Source organism: Bactrocera oleae, chromosome 2 (assembly GCF_042242935.1).
Source record: "Bactrocera oleae isolate idBacOlea1 chromosome 2, idBacOlea1, whole genome shotgun sequence".
In the NCBI taxonomy this organism is placed as follows: domain Eukaryota; kingdom Metazoa; phylum Arthropoda; class Insecta; order Diptera; family Tephritidae; genus Bactrocera; species Bactrocera oleae.
The window spans coordinates 55,514,267-55,532,295 of record NC_091536.1 but is presented as its reverse complement, the minus strand read 5'-3'; the positions used below and the strand labels follow the sequence as shown (position 1 = coordinate 55,532,295).

General features: G+C 34.2%; 3 protein-coding genes and 1 long non-coding RNA gene across 5 annotated transcripts; 3 read left to right on the top strand and 1 right to left on the bottom strand.

Moving 5' to 3' along the window:
• Positions 1 to 717: 717 nt before the first annotated feature.
• On the top strand, positions 718 to 1,960 carry LOC106620601 (leucine-rich melanocyte differentiation-associated protein). Its single transcript, XM_014239143.3, has 5 exons — positions 718 to 979; positions 1,041 to 1,277; positions 1,350 to 1,498; positions 1,587 to 1,765; positions 1,829 to 1,960. The coding sequence occupies exons 1-5, from the start codon at positions 938 to 940 to the stop codon at positions 1,912 to 1,914; spliced, it is 693 nt and encodes a 230-aa protein (XP_014094618.1). The 5' UTR covers positions 718 to 937; the 3' UTR covers positions 1,915 to 1,960.
• A 2,633-nt stretch (positions 1,961 to 4,593) lies between these two features.
• LOC106620599 (aldehyde dehydrogenase X, mitochondrial) lies at positions 4,594 to 8,956 on the top strand. 2 transcript variants are annotated; one of them, XM_014239139.3, is made up of 6 exons: positions 4,594 to 4,771; positions 6,549 to 6,653; positions 6,789 to 6,889; positions 6,966 to 7,537; positions 7,608 to 7,957; positions 8,543 to 8,956. In XM_014239139.3, the coding sequence occupies exons 1-6, from the start codon at positions 4,736 to 4,738 to the stop codon at positions 8,834 to 8,836; spliced, it is 1,458 nt and encodes a 485-aa protein (XP_014094614.1). In that variant the 5' UTR covers positions 4,594 to 4,735; the 3' UTR covers positions 8,837 to 8,956. The 2 variants fall into 2 exon arrangements, with proteins under 2 accessions (XP_014094614.1, XP_014094615.2); XM_014239140.3 differs by lacking the exon at positions 4,594 to 4,771 and adding an exon at positions 5,295 to 5,349.
• Positions 7,049 to 9,766, bottom strand: LOC138859038 (uncharacterized). Its single transcript, XR_011398081.1, has 2 exons — positions 9,382 to 9,766; positions 7,049 to 8,211 (listed from the first exon to the last, which is right to left on the bottom strand). It is a non-coding gene; the product is annotated as an uncharacterized lncRNA (long non-coding RNA).
• A 3,657-nt stretch (positions 9,767 to 13,423) lies between these two features.
• On the top strand, positions 13,424 to 18,020 carry LOC106620603 (aldehyde dehydrogenase X, mitochondrial). Its single transcript, XM_014239145.3, has 6 exons — positions 13,424 to 13,619; positions 15,619 to 15,723; positions 15,814 to 15,914; positions 15,998 to 16,569; positions 16,633 to 16,982; positions 17,569 to 18,020. Exons 1-6 carry the CDS (start codon positions 13,584 to 13,586, stop codon positions 17,860 to 17,862), a joined length of 1,458 nt encoding a protein of 485 aa, XP_014094620.2. The 5' UTR covers positions 13,424 to 13,583; the 3' UTR covers positions 17,863 to 18,020.
• Positions 18,021 to 18,029: the final 9 nt, after the last annotated feature.

Here is an 18,029-nt window from a genome sequence, read left to right as displayed (position 1 = left end):
GATAAATCAAGCACTAAACACTAACTGAATTTAACCAAATTCGGTACATAACATTCTTCTCATATTTCTATGTTAAAGTGAAATCGGATTATAACATGCCTATTTCCCATATAACACCATAAGTTTCATCTGATTCTTTCACTTTCCCTATGCCAATCAAACAGCAATGATAGTTTAGGGGTAAAACTTTGCGTGACTAATGCATTTAAAGTATGCCACCTTGTGACCAAAAATTGTCAAAATGACTGAGGCAACAGTTACTACTTCTTACTATAAAAATATATAAAAAGAAATTTCAAACGAGTACCCCATTTGACTTTGCGAGAGTATAAAATGTTTGGTTACATCCGAACTTCGCCCTTCCTTACTTATTTCTTTTCGGTTTTGGGCATTTCAATAAACGTCTTGAAACTTGTAACGATTAAAGTAATTTTAACAATCGAAATTGACGCTTAATATGTTCCTGCCAATATGAGATATAAAATCGATAAGTTTAAGAAAGTTAACCAAAAGAAAACGAGACAATTCCTACGAGGGCATATACAAGTTTGTATTCTTATAATGAATTATTTCTTGCATTAAACAAAAATGTATCGATCTTGGATGCACATCCCCAACGGAAACGCGTTAAGCTGCCATCTACATCTCAAATTTATTACATTCGTCTTATCTCTTTGCGATTATCGCTATAACTCAACGGCCAGAAGACATTGTTTCTTAAACTTGCACCTTCAGTACTTCGGCAATACTCAGATTGTAATGAAGAACTAAGAACGAACAACACTAAACAATTGCGGTTTCGAGTTCTACCAAAAAAGCTAACACATAGCTGTAAATATTGAATTAAATACAGTTATATGCTAAATTAGAAAGTAATACCAATAGCCGTCGAAAATAAGAAAGGTATTTAGTGCGCAGGTGCGTGGGGGTGTGTGTAATGGCCCATCCGGAGATGCGCTATAATGCGCAGAGCAAGGAGGTGAGTGTCCAATGCAAGAGCCTAATCGTAGATAACAAAGCAAGTCATTGTTTATTTACAGCTCATCTTAGCCCATTGCCATTACGTTTCACTGTCGGCGAAGATTATAGAGTTATTTGGTGAACGCACCGAATATCTGGATTGCAGTCACAATCGACTGATGAACATCTCGCACTTGTATCAATTTAAGAATTTGAAGTATATCATTCTAGACAACAATCGACTGCACGAAACGCACTTCGAACAGCTGCAATGGTCGCTGCCGAAGGTGAAGGTGCTGATGTTGAACCGCAACGAGGTGAAATGCTAATATGATATTCTTATAAAAAAATCACTAAATACTTGATTTGTATTGTCGCTTGCTTTTAAGCTGATGGACCTTCAGAAGACTATTCAACTTTTGGCGAGCATTTTTCCAAATCTAGAGTACCTCAGTTTGCACGGAAACCCTATTTGTCCCGATGAATTAGAGCTGCAGCCATTTTGTGAATACGTGAATTATGAATATGAGTACTACAGGTACAAAGTAGTTAACCATATTGTCTGTGGTAAATTACTTTATACTGTTATTTATTGATCAGCTATGCTTGTTGTATTATATTTCCAGGTCGCAGATTACAAGCGCTTTTGGGAAATTGAAATTTCTAGATCATCATGATCTAAAGAGAAAATCGATGTCACGTTCACGAAACATATTACATCATCAAAAAACATCTAAACGAAAGTTTTGGCCTAATGATTTTCCAGGACAGAGCAACCAATCTATAACCGAAGGCTTCAAATTCGGTAGAGATTTTATTACTTAAATTTCCTGAGTTTACTCTTACTGAGTTATAACTTACTTACTAGGTAAATTACTTCCTCGGAGAATTCGAAGTATATTACAAATTGGAGAATCAGAGGTCATCTACAGCATTACAAATAAAACATTGTAAAAATCGATCAAAATATAAAATAAAAACAAAATACAATTGTACTAAATTTTTGATTTTTTCAAAAATTATTAGAACCATGACTTGGAGATGTTTCATCATCATAAGCGCAAGAAAAATATACCTGTTGCACATTAGACGCTTTGGTGAATACGTAGATTTTTCCGTTTGATATTATTAATAGCTCTACCAGTCGTTTATGCTCTACAGATATTTCAGTTTCAGTATTATAGACAATTGTCTAAAATCTTGAGACGGCTCGTTGTAAGCGTTGCCTCATACTTATTATGTCTATAACTATATTCGTGCATTTTTTCTCTAAAGTTTTACGTTAATTTAAGAAAACTTAACAATCATATGTCTCAAAGTATTGCCCATCTGCGACTATAACATTTCTCATCTTCCTGACAATTTGTGGATTCCATCCTAGAATAACTGACCCATCTGGACCTATTTTGCAAATGAGACCGAGTGTTGTCATAATGGAAAATTATTACCTCGTGTTTAGTCGGAAATTGCGAGCGTTTCTGGTTGTCGGTAATTATCCCCATTCACTCAGTTTTAGAAGCTTATAATAAAACACGTTCCTCCCATCGAAACAAATACAGAGCACTATCTTGGCGTGAATAACATTCGGCTTTGTCGATGATTTCGCTAGTCAGGTTCCATTTTTCATCACCAGTCACAATGCGATGCAAAAAGGACTTCTTTTTGTAGCGTTCAAAAAGCATTTCTGACATGCAAAATCGGCTTTCAACGCTCTCGGCATTAATTCTTATGGCACCCAGGTTCCTTGCGTTTAAACGTTTTAAAATGGCAACCTGAGTGACTCCAAAAGATTCAACGAGCTCTTCTTGTGTTTGGCAACAATCTTAATCTAGTAATGCTGACAATTCCCTGTCTTCACATTTTTTTGGCCACCCAAGACGTTCTTCGCTTTCGAAGTCAAAATCACCACTTTTAAATCTTGCGAACAACTTTTGGCACGTTCGCTCAGCTAGAGCTGGTGACACCAAAACCACCAAAATACGATGACTTTCGGCTCAGGTGTCCTTCATATTGAAGTAATGAAGAAGTACTCTGAACTACTGAAAACGAGGCACAAGAACAGTAGCTTTCCTACGCATGTTCCGAATTAGGGAACATTGGAATAATAATCAAGTTACCCCATCTTTTGACAAATCTCACGAATATAGTTATAGACCAAATAATTAAATTTTTAATTACCGAATATCGAAAATGGTTTCCAAAACACCACTTTCTCCCAGAAATTTTCCCGTATATTAACGGATTTTTGCAACACCTGCAACATTTTGTATGTGTAAATAGTCTCAAGGATGATAAGTTAATAAAATATTTTTATTTATATAATATAAACAAAACTTACATTATATTCACATTGACTCACTTAAAAATACAAAACTAAATTATACAAAAATAAATGTACTAGTTAAAACAACCAGTTTTTCCATTTTTATACCCGTCTGCTGTGCTGACCATTTTGTGGCCTGATACAATATATTAAAATCAAAATTATAAAAAGAATTGTGATTGTGAATCGCTTTTGCGCAATTTTTGTATCATACCCAATTATACAATATTTAACACGATCCATTCCTAGTTGGTATTAAATAATATAAAAACGAGTAATTTAAATTAAATTTGTTTTTATCACTTACCCAAATTTTGATTCACAAGGAAAACGAATGAATGCAAATTTCGAATAATATGATATAAATGCAAATAAATAAATAGACATATTGGCGCCTACAACTATGCCAGATATTGGCTGAACTTCTCACGCACTGCACTTTTTCGAAAATAGATAAGTTTTAAAGCTTTCTCATGTCATCACTAATTTGAAAATCAATTATAACCTCATTCAGCATTCTTCTATAGGCATCTATAAGTACTTCTGCAAAATGGTCATTATGCCAAGGTTTGGTTTTATAGCCTAAATGGTTCCATACATATATGTAGATATAACAATTTTTGAAGTGAGAAAATTTCAACTAAACCGGCTAACTCGCAAAATTCTAGCTATAGAAATGTTCCTCTGCAGTATTCATAGCAGAAGAGCGAGCCTTACTTTATATAAATAAAACGTAATGAAGAAGGATTTCTTTTCGTTTCACACGCTCTTACGAAGATACAATTAACGTGGAATATTATCATAGATTCTGTCAAATTCTGTTAAAGAACCTTAGAAAAAGACGTCAATAATAATTGAAAACTCATAAATCTAATTAGTTTTATCGAAGAGTAAGACAACTTAAGTAGAATCGTAAAGCGAAACCTAAACAGTAGAATATTAAAAAAATACTTCACAATATTCACTAATTCGAAGGCGTCTTATGAAATTCTCTTCTATTCATACAATGTAATTTAGGTATTCATTTAGTAATATTAGTTAATGTTATATTTTATATATTTTAAATAAACGAATCAAAATTCAATAATATAAAAATTTAACTTAGATCGATTTAATAAAAGCTATTACTTTCATAGAATTGTTTAATATCTTCATGTCACCCTGTACGCAATAAAAATAAGTTTATTATAGCCAAGACCCAAACCTGTTTATTATCAAAAGCACTTGAGTACCGCTGTCTATTATCTCAAACTCACTTTAACACTCACATTCGTGAAAAAAACAATATATAAGGCGGACCGGTGAGAGCCCTCAGTTGTTTCTGGTTTCAGAAGCACAGCTGACAGCATTCCTTTAGTTGTTCATTAATTTGCCGGTTTGTTAAGTGAATTTTTATAAAGCTAACAATACTAGCGTGCTAGTTGAAAATTAAAGTTAATCAATTGTAACAAAATGGCAAATCCAAATGAAGTGCCTAAATACACACAGGTAAGTTGTAGGGGCTTGTGTAACTAATAATATGGAAACTCAAATAGTCATTTGTGAAGTGCCGAAAAATGTTAGGTTATATAAAAGGGGGAGCGCATAAACAAAATAATAAACAGAATTATATATAAATATGTATAAAATTTCCAAATATGTATGTATGTGTTTATTTATTTATATCACAAGTGGTCTCCGACATCTTAAGATTTCGCAATTTTTCGATTTGGTCAAAATAAATTGATATTTGCTCTTTCTTATACACCTAACATAATTCTGTTTTTAAACGGTAGACTCGTACAGTTAGTCAAAGCAGTAAACATGCTTGTATCCACAAAAAAGGAAATCCTCTAAGTTTCTGATGTAAACAAATTTGGCAAAAATTAGATCTGACAAATAAAATTTGAGCCCAACAAATTTTAAATCGTGCTAAATAAATTAATATCGTGTAAAAAACAAATTTTTTTTATACAACTATTACTGAAGATTAGATTACTGAAATAATTTCTATTAACTTAAAGTATATTAAAAGCTTCATTGTAGCAAAAATGGCAAATCCTAATCAATCGTCAAAGTATACACAGGTGAGTGTGTGTAAAGGTGCCCATTCACATTGCAAAACTATAGGAATAAAAAAGTTGCTCAAATGCGCTTGTTACTGCATATGTATGTATTGATAAAGTTTTATTATGTATGATTATACCGTTTTTTATTTTGTTTACATCGGTAATTCGATTTAAATCTTGTATAACCATAAGGCATAATACTGAATAAAACTTTTGGATACTATTTTTATACATAATAAGTTATTTGATCACAAATTTCTCAGTTTATTGTTTTCATGTCGAGGTGTACGGATAATTTTTCTGGCGAGTGTATAATATAATTATATATATACTCGTATACACTTTATAGGGTCTCCGACGTTTTATTTGGGTATTACAAATGTAGTGAAAAACTTAATATACTCTTTTCAGGATACATTGTCACATTGAAAATATGTTAAAAGTAGTAATTTTCTAGTTTGCAAAATAACATCGCTGGCAGTAGATATGTACATATAATCTATCTATAATCTATAATTTTATAAATACCTTACCTTTTTGCTTAAAATACTACAAAACTAGAAAATGCTAGCACTCATTTCTCTTTGTCAAAATCAAAAAAATTATTTGATTAAAAAATCCTACTATCTTTATTTTTGTTTATATTGATAGGGATATGTTAAGCTCCAACGCCAAACATGTTTTGCTAAATTTCAGGAGAAAAAAACAGAGTTTACGAAAGTCTTTGAATAACAGTGCTAATAAAAACTCCAGCTGTAAGTTTCAAGTGAACCAGAATTAAATAAAGTGACTGAGAAACCAACGCAAAAAAAGGTTTTCTATGAGCGTTTGCGCTCATGCAAGCACAAAAAATTTTACGGTAATTTCCACTAATGTTTCGGAGATAACATCAAGAAACAGAACACAATTGGGAGAGAAGCTCCAATAGGTTTCTATCATATATTTACATATGTATATGTATGTATATAATACAATGTTGTCGATATTCAATTTCTAAGCTAGCTGAAAATGAGCTGATGATATTAGGGAAACTCTGGCAAGCAACCTATAGGTTCCACCAATGCCTAGTTTTTTGTCCCCGAAGGTTGTAAACTAAAAGCTTTAACTAAAACGAAATCGATTGTAACATTCTTCTTTGTTCCAATAAAAACCATCAAGCTTCCAGTTACACTCAATTATCTCTTTTAAAAGCATGAATTATATTTTATTATTTACAGCTTTTTATCAACAATGAGTTCGTCGACGCCGTATCTGGTAAAAAGTTTCCAACCATCAATCCTGCAACTGGTAAACTGATAGCCCAAGTTGCTGAAGGTGATAAGGTTAGTGCAGCAAAGACGTTAATCAAAATATCACATGATCTATAAATAACGGTATTATTTTTATTATGAAACATTTCTACATACATACAAATCATTATGTGCCGATTCAAGTAACTTTATTCTTACCCCGTGCAGGCAGACGTTGACTTGGCTGTGGCTGCCGCAAAGAACACATTCCGTAGAAACTCCGATTGGCGCAAACTGAGTCCACTCCAACGCACAGACCTGATAAACATGTAAGTTGATGATATTCAGCTATCTCCTTTTTTCTTAAACAATTATTTTAAAATCTAACTCTCTTTTACACATCAGACTCTGCAGCCTCATGGAACGCGATAAGAGCATATTGGCCAGCCTTGAGACACAAGATAATGGCAAGCCTTATGCTGACTCTGTTTTCGATATTGACATCGCCATTATGACATTTAAATACTATGCCGGCTGGACCGATAAGTTTTATGGCGATACGATTCCTGGAGGTGAATTCATTGTACAGACACGTAAAGAACCCGTTGGTGTGGTTGGTCAAATCATTCCATGGAATTATCCAATACTTATGTTGGCCTGGAAGTGGGCGCCAGCTCTCGCTGTTGGTTGCACGATCGTCTTGAAACCAGCCGAACAGACACCACTCACTGCACTGCACTTGGCTGCTTTGACTAAGGAAGCTGGTTTTCCAGCTGGTGTAATCAATGTCATACCCGGCTACGGTCCTACCGCAGGTGCTGCGATATCAGAACATCACGATATACAGAAGGTCGCCTTCACTGGTTCCGCAGAAATTGGCCGCATTATTATGCAGGCGGCAGCCAAATCGAATTTGAAGCGCGTTACGCTGGAATTGGGTGGCAAGAGTCCGGTTGTGGTGTTTGAAGACGCTGACAGTAAAGCAGACATTTATTTAATAATTATGTTTCAAAGTAAACAGCTATTTCTTCCTTTTACCATTTTCAGTTGACTTGGCGGTGGATATTACTCACGAAGCTCTTTTCTCAAATCACGGGCAGAGTTGCTGTGCCGGTAGTCGCACATATGTGCACGAAAAGATTTACGATAAGTTTGTTGCCAAAGCTGTGGCGGCAGCCAAAGCCCGCAAAGTTGGTAATCCATTCGATGAGTCCGTTAAACAAGGACCACAAATCGATGACGAAATGGTTAATAAGGTCTTGGATTATATTGAAAGTGGCAAGAAAGAGGGCGCCAAGTTACAATGCGGTGGCAAGCGCATCGGTAAAGTCGGTTACTTTATCGAACCTACAGTGTTCTCGGATGTTACCGATAAAATGAGAATCGCACAAGAGGAGGTACGGTTGTTATTTATTTATTTATTGTTGCATCGATTAGGTCATGAACAATATTTCATGGCCCTCTAAATGACCGACTTTAGACAAAAAACGTATTTAAATTTTTTGCGATTTCGGGTTCCGTTAGCTCTTTACAAATGAAGCGCAAACTCCTTGAAAAAGAAAAAACTTACAAAAAATGTCTGCCAAAACATTTGTTAAAAGCCTATTCAAGTTCCGTTAGTCCTTTCCAAAGCAAATTAAGCGCCAATACTCTGAAAAAGAAAAATGTATAAAAGCTTTTTGCCAAAGCCTGTGTTCTCAAGTGGGCCAAGTCATAACCATGGCCAACTGGTTGATCAGATGATAAAGAGGAGGAATCATCCCATCTTCTCATTCACTAGTAGCTCAAATTCCAAAAAGTTGAGAACAAAAATTTAGAAGGCATTGCCTCTCTTCCAAGTCTTCTCAATATACCTTCTATCTTTCTCGATATGATATCACAATATGTATTTCAACTAGATTTTACGTAAACAATAAATTACTATCTTTATAATTCATTAATTACTCATATTATTATTCTCATATTATTATTATATGTTTTAGATCTTCGGACCGGTTCAGTCAATCTTCAAATTCAGCAACATTGAGGAGATCATTGACCGTGCCAATGATGTGGTATACGGTCTCGCAGCTGGTGTTATCACCAATGACATTAATAAGGCAACGAAATTCGCTAACAACGTCAATGCCGGTTCAGTTTGGATCAATTGCTATGATGCCGTACTACCGCAAACTCCTTTCGGCGGCTACAAACAGTCTGGTATTGGTCGTGAGCTGGGCAAAGATGGTTTGGACAGTTATCTGGAAACCAAAACAATCACCATGAAGCTAGTCTAGAGTCTCGACTAAAGTCTGCCAACTGAATTCTATATATATATATATATACATATATATATATTAATTGACAACATTAAGAATATACGAACATATTAAAATTAATAAATATACATAAAACTATTACATGAAGTTAATCTAGACTAAAGTCTGCCAACTGAATTGCGCAAATAATTGTATAACTTCTTTTTACTATTTTTGTATTTCTGTACTATTCCACATTATTAATTTCTATCGTATATAAATGCATACGTATATTAATTGACAACATTAAGAATATACGAACATATTAAAATTAATAAATATACATAAAACTATCCCATGAAGTTAATCTAGACTAAAGTCTGCCAACTGAATTGCGCAAAAAATTCTATAACCTTTTTTCTGTACTATTCCACTTAATTAATTTCTATCGTATATGATAATGCTGAAAGAAATAATGTAACTGTGACTTTATAGTTTCGTATCAAGGCAGCACGACGCCTTGGCATTGATTACACAAATTTTTGGCATCTTTATGATGAAATTGAGCTACAAGCTAGTTTTACCTGCTTCCAAAGCTCATTAACATCGACTTCCTTTTATATGTCTGCCCGCAAGGCATCTTCGTTCGGGAGACATCTTCGTTCGGGAGACACTTATTTGCCATTTTGTTTGTGTGCTTAGGATAATTATCTTGCTGGAAAACCTAACCAATGGCATTTTATCACTACCATGGGGCCTCGTGGTTGCATGCATAATTCTGACATAACTGAGCCGATTCATGATATCCTTGATTCAGTGTATTGGCTCTACGAAATAGTGATAAAAACTGCCCTCTCCATTATATGTGAACAGTTTGATACAATGATTTGGATTAAATTCGGTTTTGGACGGTCTTTTCACTGACGAGACCTTTTTCAACAAGCAGAATATTTTTAGACACTAATCCATTCAAACTTTCGTGAAAATATCTTGTCAAGTAAAAAATTTGTACATAGAAGGCCTTGATTTTGATCGTTTAGTTTGTATAGCAGCTATATGCTACAAGTATAGAGCAAATGACGTGCGCAAAATTTAAAATCTTTATAATAATACCTATATAAAAATTAGCGATAAGAATACGATAAAATATCGCTAAAAGTCAGTTTGTTAAACAAGTAGTGCTGAAGATTGTACTGTCAATGATATGACCTTGTGTATGAACACTATCTTGAGGATTGCAGCCGATAGGCAACCGCATACCAAATACTCAAGATCAGTTGCCTACTGTATTTTGCGACCTTTGAAGCTTGAATAAAACTTGCGATATGTGCAAATTAATTCACGTCTATTAAACATAATGATTTCAAATTTTAATGAACGTTGTTTTTTTCTTCCCTTTCCTTATGTTTCATTTTACTTTCTTTTATTATTCAGAAAAATGTAAGCTCAGGATTATTACCTGACACCAGCAGCCAAACGCAAGACAACATTTCTGTTATAGTAACCAGATCAAGTATATCGGTAACTATAATCTAGCACCATTACATAGTTGGAATGGTAAGCTCGTAAAACTCATTAGACCTTGTCATATATATGTAGGTACAAATCAAGTAGAAATTCTAAAATTAATTATGTATATGTTCAAAAACATGTAGGGAAGAGCTGGGTTCGAGTAGTTCCAACACTTCGTACTCTGGCGATTTGAATATCAAAGGCGGGGAAATATGTTAAATGTTTGACATAGCTTTAAATTGAAGAAGTACATAAGCCCTAAGTTCCTGTGTAAGCACACATTTTATATTCTCGCAATTTGCAAACAGCAAGACGAAGTTGTGAATAGATTTCAATCATGTTTTTGTTCCCTTAATAACATTACTACGCTTTGCTTAATGTCCGAGATACCATTGACCAAATGCACTAATTTTAAATATTGGATATATGGCAACTTAAAACATTTAAAGCCAACTTTTGCATATTTAGAATCTTTGAAAAAGTAGTCCGACCTTCACTGATGAACAACCATTCAGCAGAATGTCGGTTGGACTTACATATGTATGTAATAATGTTCAATCTCTCAGTGAAGCCCAAGGCTTTTCAGCCCATACATCATCACATCACCCAAACACACTAAAGAAGCCTCGATTGATGGCTAATGGAGGTGATGTGCTCCTTTTGATGATTCAATGGCTTTGCCCCATCTTCTTGCAATTACTTACCATTAAAGGAGTATAGCCTCTAGTGTCTCTGTTGAAGGTGCCAGAACCCATCAGTTTACATACGCTAGCTATATGCTGTCTTAGTTTATCTCTAGTGCGGCTGATAACCTGCCCGAACTTTTAGGTATCCTCTCAGAAAGAGTTTCGTGATTATACAATACAATAACGCGATTAAGCCATGTCTGTCTCAGATATCGATCTGAAAATTCGCAAACGTCGTTTTCTCTTCAAGAAGCTTCTCATATGACGGAAACGCTGATATCGGATCACTATAATATTAGATGCCATAAAATCTGAACAATCAAGAACAAGTTCTTGTAAAAAATTTTTTTTTATTTTACCAAATAACTTCATAAAATTCGCTATGTATTATTGTACAAAGCAACGCTACAGCATATAGCCGACATACAAACCGACCGATCAAAATTTAGTTCTTGTAACATATGGGAACTTTTTTATTTGTGACGGGTATTACAGCTCCGGTGCAACGAAGTCAACGTTTTGTCTTGTTTTCATTTTGGAGCTTCTCATTATGGTGAGCAAAAATTGGCCTTTGATAAATTTAACCACTAACTTTTAAGTATGAATTACAGGCTAATGATATCAAAGGCCTAATTTTAAAAATATTTTCCATCTTTTTACGAGAGAGGAAACTTTTCATTATAATCGAACGAGCTCAAACAAGTAAAGTTATTGACCTCCGGTCAGGCACTCCGCAAACGGACTTTAGGTTTTGTGAAATAAATAAATATAATTCAGTGCATAGTCATTTTCAAAATTTTCCTCATGCACCAAAAAAGCTTGTTGGTTTGCTTCATATTATACTAGGATGCTTGAGATCGGGGGTTCACTGTAACATTTCCGATTTTCAGCAACCAATTAAGAGAGTAGCAAAAAAATTTTTGGCACGTCATTGGTACGCTACTAACAGTGGCGGACATATGAATGACTCCACTCGTAAATACTGTTATTTGTGGTTATGTAAAATGTGTTAATTTCGTCACTTATATAAGAAGTTAGTTGCTACAGAAACCAGTTGCTGCCAATTATCAATTATTAATAGAAATTGCGTATTTATCAGTTAACTTTTAATACGTGTCCACGTAAGAATTTATGTGTTCAGATACATACATACTCATATACCTACACTTAATCGAACTATGCTAACGCGCTCTTAGCTTTTAGGTTTTCTGCTTACCAACAACTAGCGTGATAACAGTAATATTCAACAAGTAAGGAAAGGTTAAGTTCTAGTGTAACCGAACATTTCATACTTTTGCAACTTGTAAGGATCAAATTCGGGGAAAATTCTTCAATTAATTAATTTTATAAATATACAACTCATACACTGGCCGTCATATTGAGCATTGGGTTTGTTAGAATAACGAAAATCATTATACAAGTATGTGGTATATGAGGGTTGGGGTAATTCGTAGACCAATATCACATATTTTCGTTATTAAATATAAAATCCATTTTTAATATCCAATATTATACGCTCAGTTAATTTTGCTAAGATATCTTATTTTTATCCATTTTTTGCACAAAGATACATTGTCATAAGAAAAACATGATCTTTTAATTTCATTAAGATATTGACCGATATTTGCGGTATAAAGTTCGCTGGAAGTTCGAAAATTTTTATATTTGGTATATGGGGACTAAGGGAATTAATGATCTGATTCAACCCATTTCAACCCCGATTTTATCCATTTTTACAGTGTCAGTAGTTTTGTTTAAGCGATTTATACTGAGCGAATTTGGATATTATAGCTATATTGGTTTAGACGATACATATATACATCAAATATGTTAGATTGCGGGTTCACGCCCATTTTTTCAAAATGTTTAGCCCACAGGTTTCCCTTGCCAATGCAATCTGTTGTGTTAAATAAAAGCTCGATGTCTTAATTAAGTGCTTAGTTATGGCATTTTATAGGTTTTCGATTTATGGCGTTTTATGGGCGTGACAGTGGTTCGATTACGGCCAATTATCAACTCGTCCTCTCTTTTTTTCCAAGGAACACGTGTACCAAGTTTCATTGTGATTTCTTAATTTTTACTCAAGTTACAGCTTGCACAAACAAACAGACGGAAGGACGGACAGACAGTCACTCGGAATGCACCTCGTCTTGTCATCCTGATCATTTATATATATGTATATAGCTCTATATCTATATATCTATCTCGATTAGGTTTAGGTGATATAAACAACCGTTAGGTGAACAAAACTATTATACTCTGTAGCAACATGTTGCAAGAGTATAAAAAGAATGATTATCAACAAATGAAGAGAGTGTTCAAAATAGGCGACGGACTGGCCGGCATGCGTTCTATAGAGTGAGTGCAGAGAATTAGTTGCTTATTTGTTGTAAACACTGTCGGCTAACTTATAAAAAGCGACCACAAATCAGAAAATTTAGTTGTGCCAGTGCTGCAGACGCAATTGTGGTGAAAATAGTTCTTAGAGTACTTAAGCCGGTGCGTGAAGTGTATAGTCATCGAAATTGAAGTGTTCTAAATATAAATTAAAATATTTTAAATAATTAATAGTGAAAACAACAAACGACATGGCTAATCCTAATGAAGTACCAAAATATACACAGGTAATTGTTAAGAAAGATTTGATAAATAAATTTCATAATGTTTTCTCTGATACAAACGCTATAGGAAGTATGGAAAGGTGCTTACATTTCTAACATTAAATAAAAATATATATAAAAATCTATAAAATATTTAAACAAAAACTGCATAGCCATAAAATTTATTACAAATAACTGATATAGTTTACAAATATTGTAAAGATCTTACTCACAAAGTAACTGCCATACTAGATATTCAGAAATTTTGAAACAGACAAGAAGACTATAATTTTACATTGCCAATTAATTTTTTTTTTTTTTTATCTTAAAAGCCCTACATTTTGATGTTCGGATTTCCATCTTTCGACATCAATACTTTTAAAATTTGTTATTTTGGTATATTTAAGCCACAGCCATCCCTTATTTCAACTATGGCCGTAACACAACATAATCAATTTTAAGTTTTGTGTCGAAATTTCGTCGATTTGTGTTTAGAAGAACTTCTGAATGGAGTAAAAACCAATTCGTAGTATGACATTAGAAAACAAGAAATGAATATTAAAATTATTTTATTTTCAATATTTAAAACTTCTGTACGCCGCCAACTTTTTCTACTTGTCATAAAATCCATAAAGTTAAAAATGCTTGATTCGTGATTACGCATTTATGTACACCAACATACTTGTAGATATATCTTGAGCGTACGTATGTTATGTATAATCGTATATATTAAAAGATTCATACATAAACATTAAAATTCGAACTATGAAATATTGAGAGTACGTATGTATATATAGTTATATATAATTGAACTATGAAATATTTACGATATTTAATCGTTATAAAATTATCAACCGGGTGTTGTTATTGTGCACGCGCTGATTTGTAAGGGAACAAAGGCTGTTTGGGTGTAAAGACAAGGCTTAGCAATTTAAATTTTTCCGCTAACTTTGCACATATTATCTAATTACCTCTCATAAAATTAATTTAAAATTCTATTTCAAAAAATGATTAATTAGATTTATATGATATCAGTACTAACATCGGCATAACCCTACAGTATTAATTCCATGGCAACAGAAAAAAATGAAATGTTTGCAAGTCATTGCTAACTGATAAGTATTTTTATTTCGGTAATGCCTGATTCGAAAAATGCTAAATAAAAGTGCTACGCTAGCTGATAGAATTGTATATTTTAAAGCTTATTTGTTGGTAGATAATATCACTGGGTGATTACAATCTATCGAACACGTCTCACGTACAACGCATTGATTTGTCTGCTGATACATAAAATGGAATACGTCGAGTCATCAGATCACATTCTGTCTCTTTTGTCTCTCCAAAAGCTGCAGCTACAGTTTTTTCTTCATTGCATACTAAAATGGTGATCGCTTTTAGTTTTTGGATATCAAAAACTTCTCCTATCTTGTAAGTCTGATCTATGTAAGTAACACATGTGTTCCCAGGGTCACAATATATTGGTCGAAAACTTTTGTATTTAAATGGATGGTTTCTTAATATTTAAAATATTAATATCAATGATCAGTCAACTGAAATGTCAGCAAAAACACATTCTAAACTATTAAATATTTAACTTACATTAATGTAGCCAATTAATTTTGGTGTTGCAGAACCGGATTTATCTTTCTACAGGTCGATGATTCAAATAAAAATAATTTTACGCATCTAAAAAGTCCATATTACTCCAAATATTTTCTTTTACCAAAAATATTCCCCTCCCTTCAAAACTCACAACATTACTGCTATCTGAGAAGTTCTGTTTAGTAAATCTTACTTTGATTGAAGGATCATTGTTCTGGAGGCTCGTGAAGTCCTCATTAACTAAAACTATTAATTTATATTGGATTCCATTGAACCATAAGTGCTCTAAATCTAACAATTTAGTCAATAATAATTTTCAAGTGGCTTTACCACAAATTTTTATTTTAAATTTGCAATTTAATTTAACAAAAAAACAAAAATTTTAATACTAAATAAGTAATTATTAATTATATATTTTCAGCTTTTCATTAACAATGAATTCGTCGACTCTGTCTCTGGAAAAAAGTTTCCAACTATTAATCCTGCAACTGGCAAAGTGATAGCCGAAATTGCGGAGGGTGATAAGGTGAGTGCCTTCAGAAAATTAAGTTATAGTATTTTACTAATTATAGTTAATACGTATGTAAATTATTAAATTTTCAATTATCTCACAAAGGCTGACGTTGACTTGGCTGTAGCGGCCGCAAATAAAGCCTTTCATCGGAACTCGGAATGGCGCAAACTTAGCCCGCTCCAACGCACAGATCTGATCAACAAGTGCGTAGATCACTTTCAGCTAGCCTTTTAGTTTTCCTTTCCAATAACCAATTGTTTTTCTCTACCCTTCTTTGCACAAACAGGCTCTGCAGTCTTATGGAGCGCGACAAATATATTTTAGCTAGCCTGGAGACCCAAGACAATGGCAAGCCGTTCACATCGGCCGTAGGTGATGTCATGTTCGCCATTATGTCGTTGAAATACTATGCCGGCTGGACCGATAAGTTTTTCGGCGACACTATACCCGGTGGTGATTTCGTTGTACAGACACGGAAAGAACCTGTTGGTGTGGCTGGTCAAATCATTCCATGGAACTATCCCTTGGTTATGTTGGCATGGAAGTGGGCACCCGCTCTTACTGTCGGTTGCACGATTGTCATGAAACCCGCTGAACAAACGCCACTTACCGCACTGCATATGGCTGCTTTGTCTAAGGAAGCTGGTTTTCCTGCTGGTGTCATCAATGTCATACCCGGCTACGGTCCCACAGCAGGTGCTGCGATATCAGAGCATAATGGTATACAGAAGGTCGCATTTACTGGTTCCGCAGAAATTGGCCGCATTATTATGCAGGCGGCAGCCAAATCGAATTTGAAGCGCGTCACGCTGGAATTGGGTGGGAAAAGTCCATTTGTGGTGTTCGACGATGTTGATGGTAAGCTGTTGTTGACATATTCCAACTACTTGCAAATTAACTTGAACTTGTGTATGGTTTTAGTTGACGAAGCTGTGCAGGTTACACACGACGCAATTTTTCCCAATCAAGGTCAAACTTGTTGCGCCGGTACCCGCACCTATGTTCATGAAAAGATCTACGATGAATTTGTAAAAAAAACTGTTGCTTTGGCTAAGACTCGTAAAATTGGTGATCCCTTCGAGGCGTCAACTAACCATGGTCCACAAATCGATGAGGAAATGATGAACAAAATTTTGGGTTATATTGACATTGGCCAAAAACAGGGTGCCAAGCTGCAGTGTGGTGGCAAGCGCGTCGGCAATATCGGTTACTTTATTGAACCAACGGTGTTCTCCGATGTTACAGACAAAATGAGAATCGCACAGGAAGAAGTAAGTTATGTTTCGGGCAAATTTTTTGAGAAGTTCGCAGGGAAATTTACTATGAATTAAGTAAGATTTTGGAAGAAAATTTTTCAGTATTAAGTATGTGTTAAATCAGTATGTGTACGTTTAAAAGAAAAACTGTTCAAAAAGTAGCTGTTCGAATTAGAATTAAATAACAGTTTTCTACATTTCTTCTTACTCTATATTTCGACAATAGCGACGCATAAACATGTATTTTTTATTTCAAGAGATAATTTCGCAACACTTTCACAATAGTTTTGTCTTTTGGGAAGCTTTGATAGTACTAATTATGTCCTTATACTTCGAACCTTTACAGGCATTTTTTATTTTTAATGATCTCATATAAAGGAACTTTGAAACCCAATCTCAGCCAGTTATATCTAGAACTAAAAAAAATCCGTACCACCTAACCAGGAGCACATTACAAGCTGTGCTATGTACTTGTATATATATATACATATACCTATATGTGTAGGGCCTTTTGGCTCAACTTCTCCTATTTACCCAGCTGTTTTTTCCAAAATGATTCCAAACTATTTATATTGTAAATAAATTCATTTACTTTTTTTAGATCTTTGGACCGGTTATGTCTATCTTGAAATTTAGCGACATTGAAGAAGTCATCGATCGCGCCAACGACGTGGAATACGGCTTAGCCGCTGGCATCCTTACCAATGACATCAACAAAGCGACGAAATTCGCCAACAACGTCAATGCCGGTTCCGTTTGGATCAACTGCTACAATGCAGTGCTGCCGCAAGCACCATTCGGCGGCTACAAGCAATCTGGTATCGGACGTGAAATGGGTCGCGATGGTTTGAACAGTTATCTGGAGACCAAAACTATTACCACGAAAATAGTTTAAGTCAGCGCCATAGTAGTTTGATACATAATAAATATTTTTTTTTACATTTATACATATTTAATCATATATGTTAATATATTTCTGTTATACACGCACATAGTGGTTAAAAGCATTAAAATTCATATAAAAATCAATAAATAGGATTTGAAATAAAATAACGCGTTAAC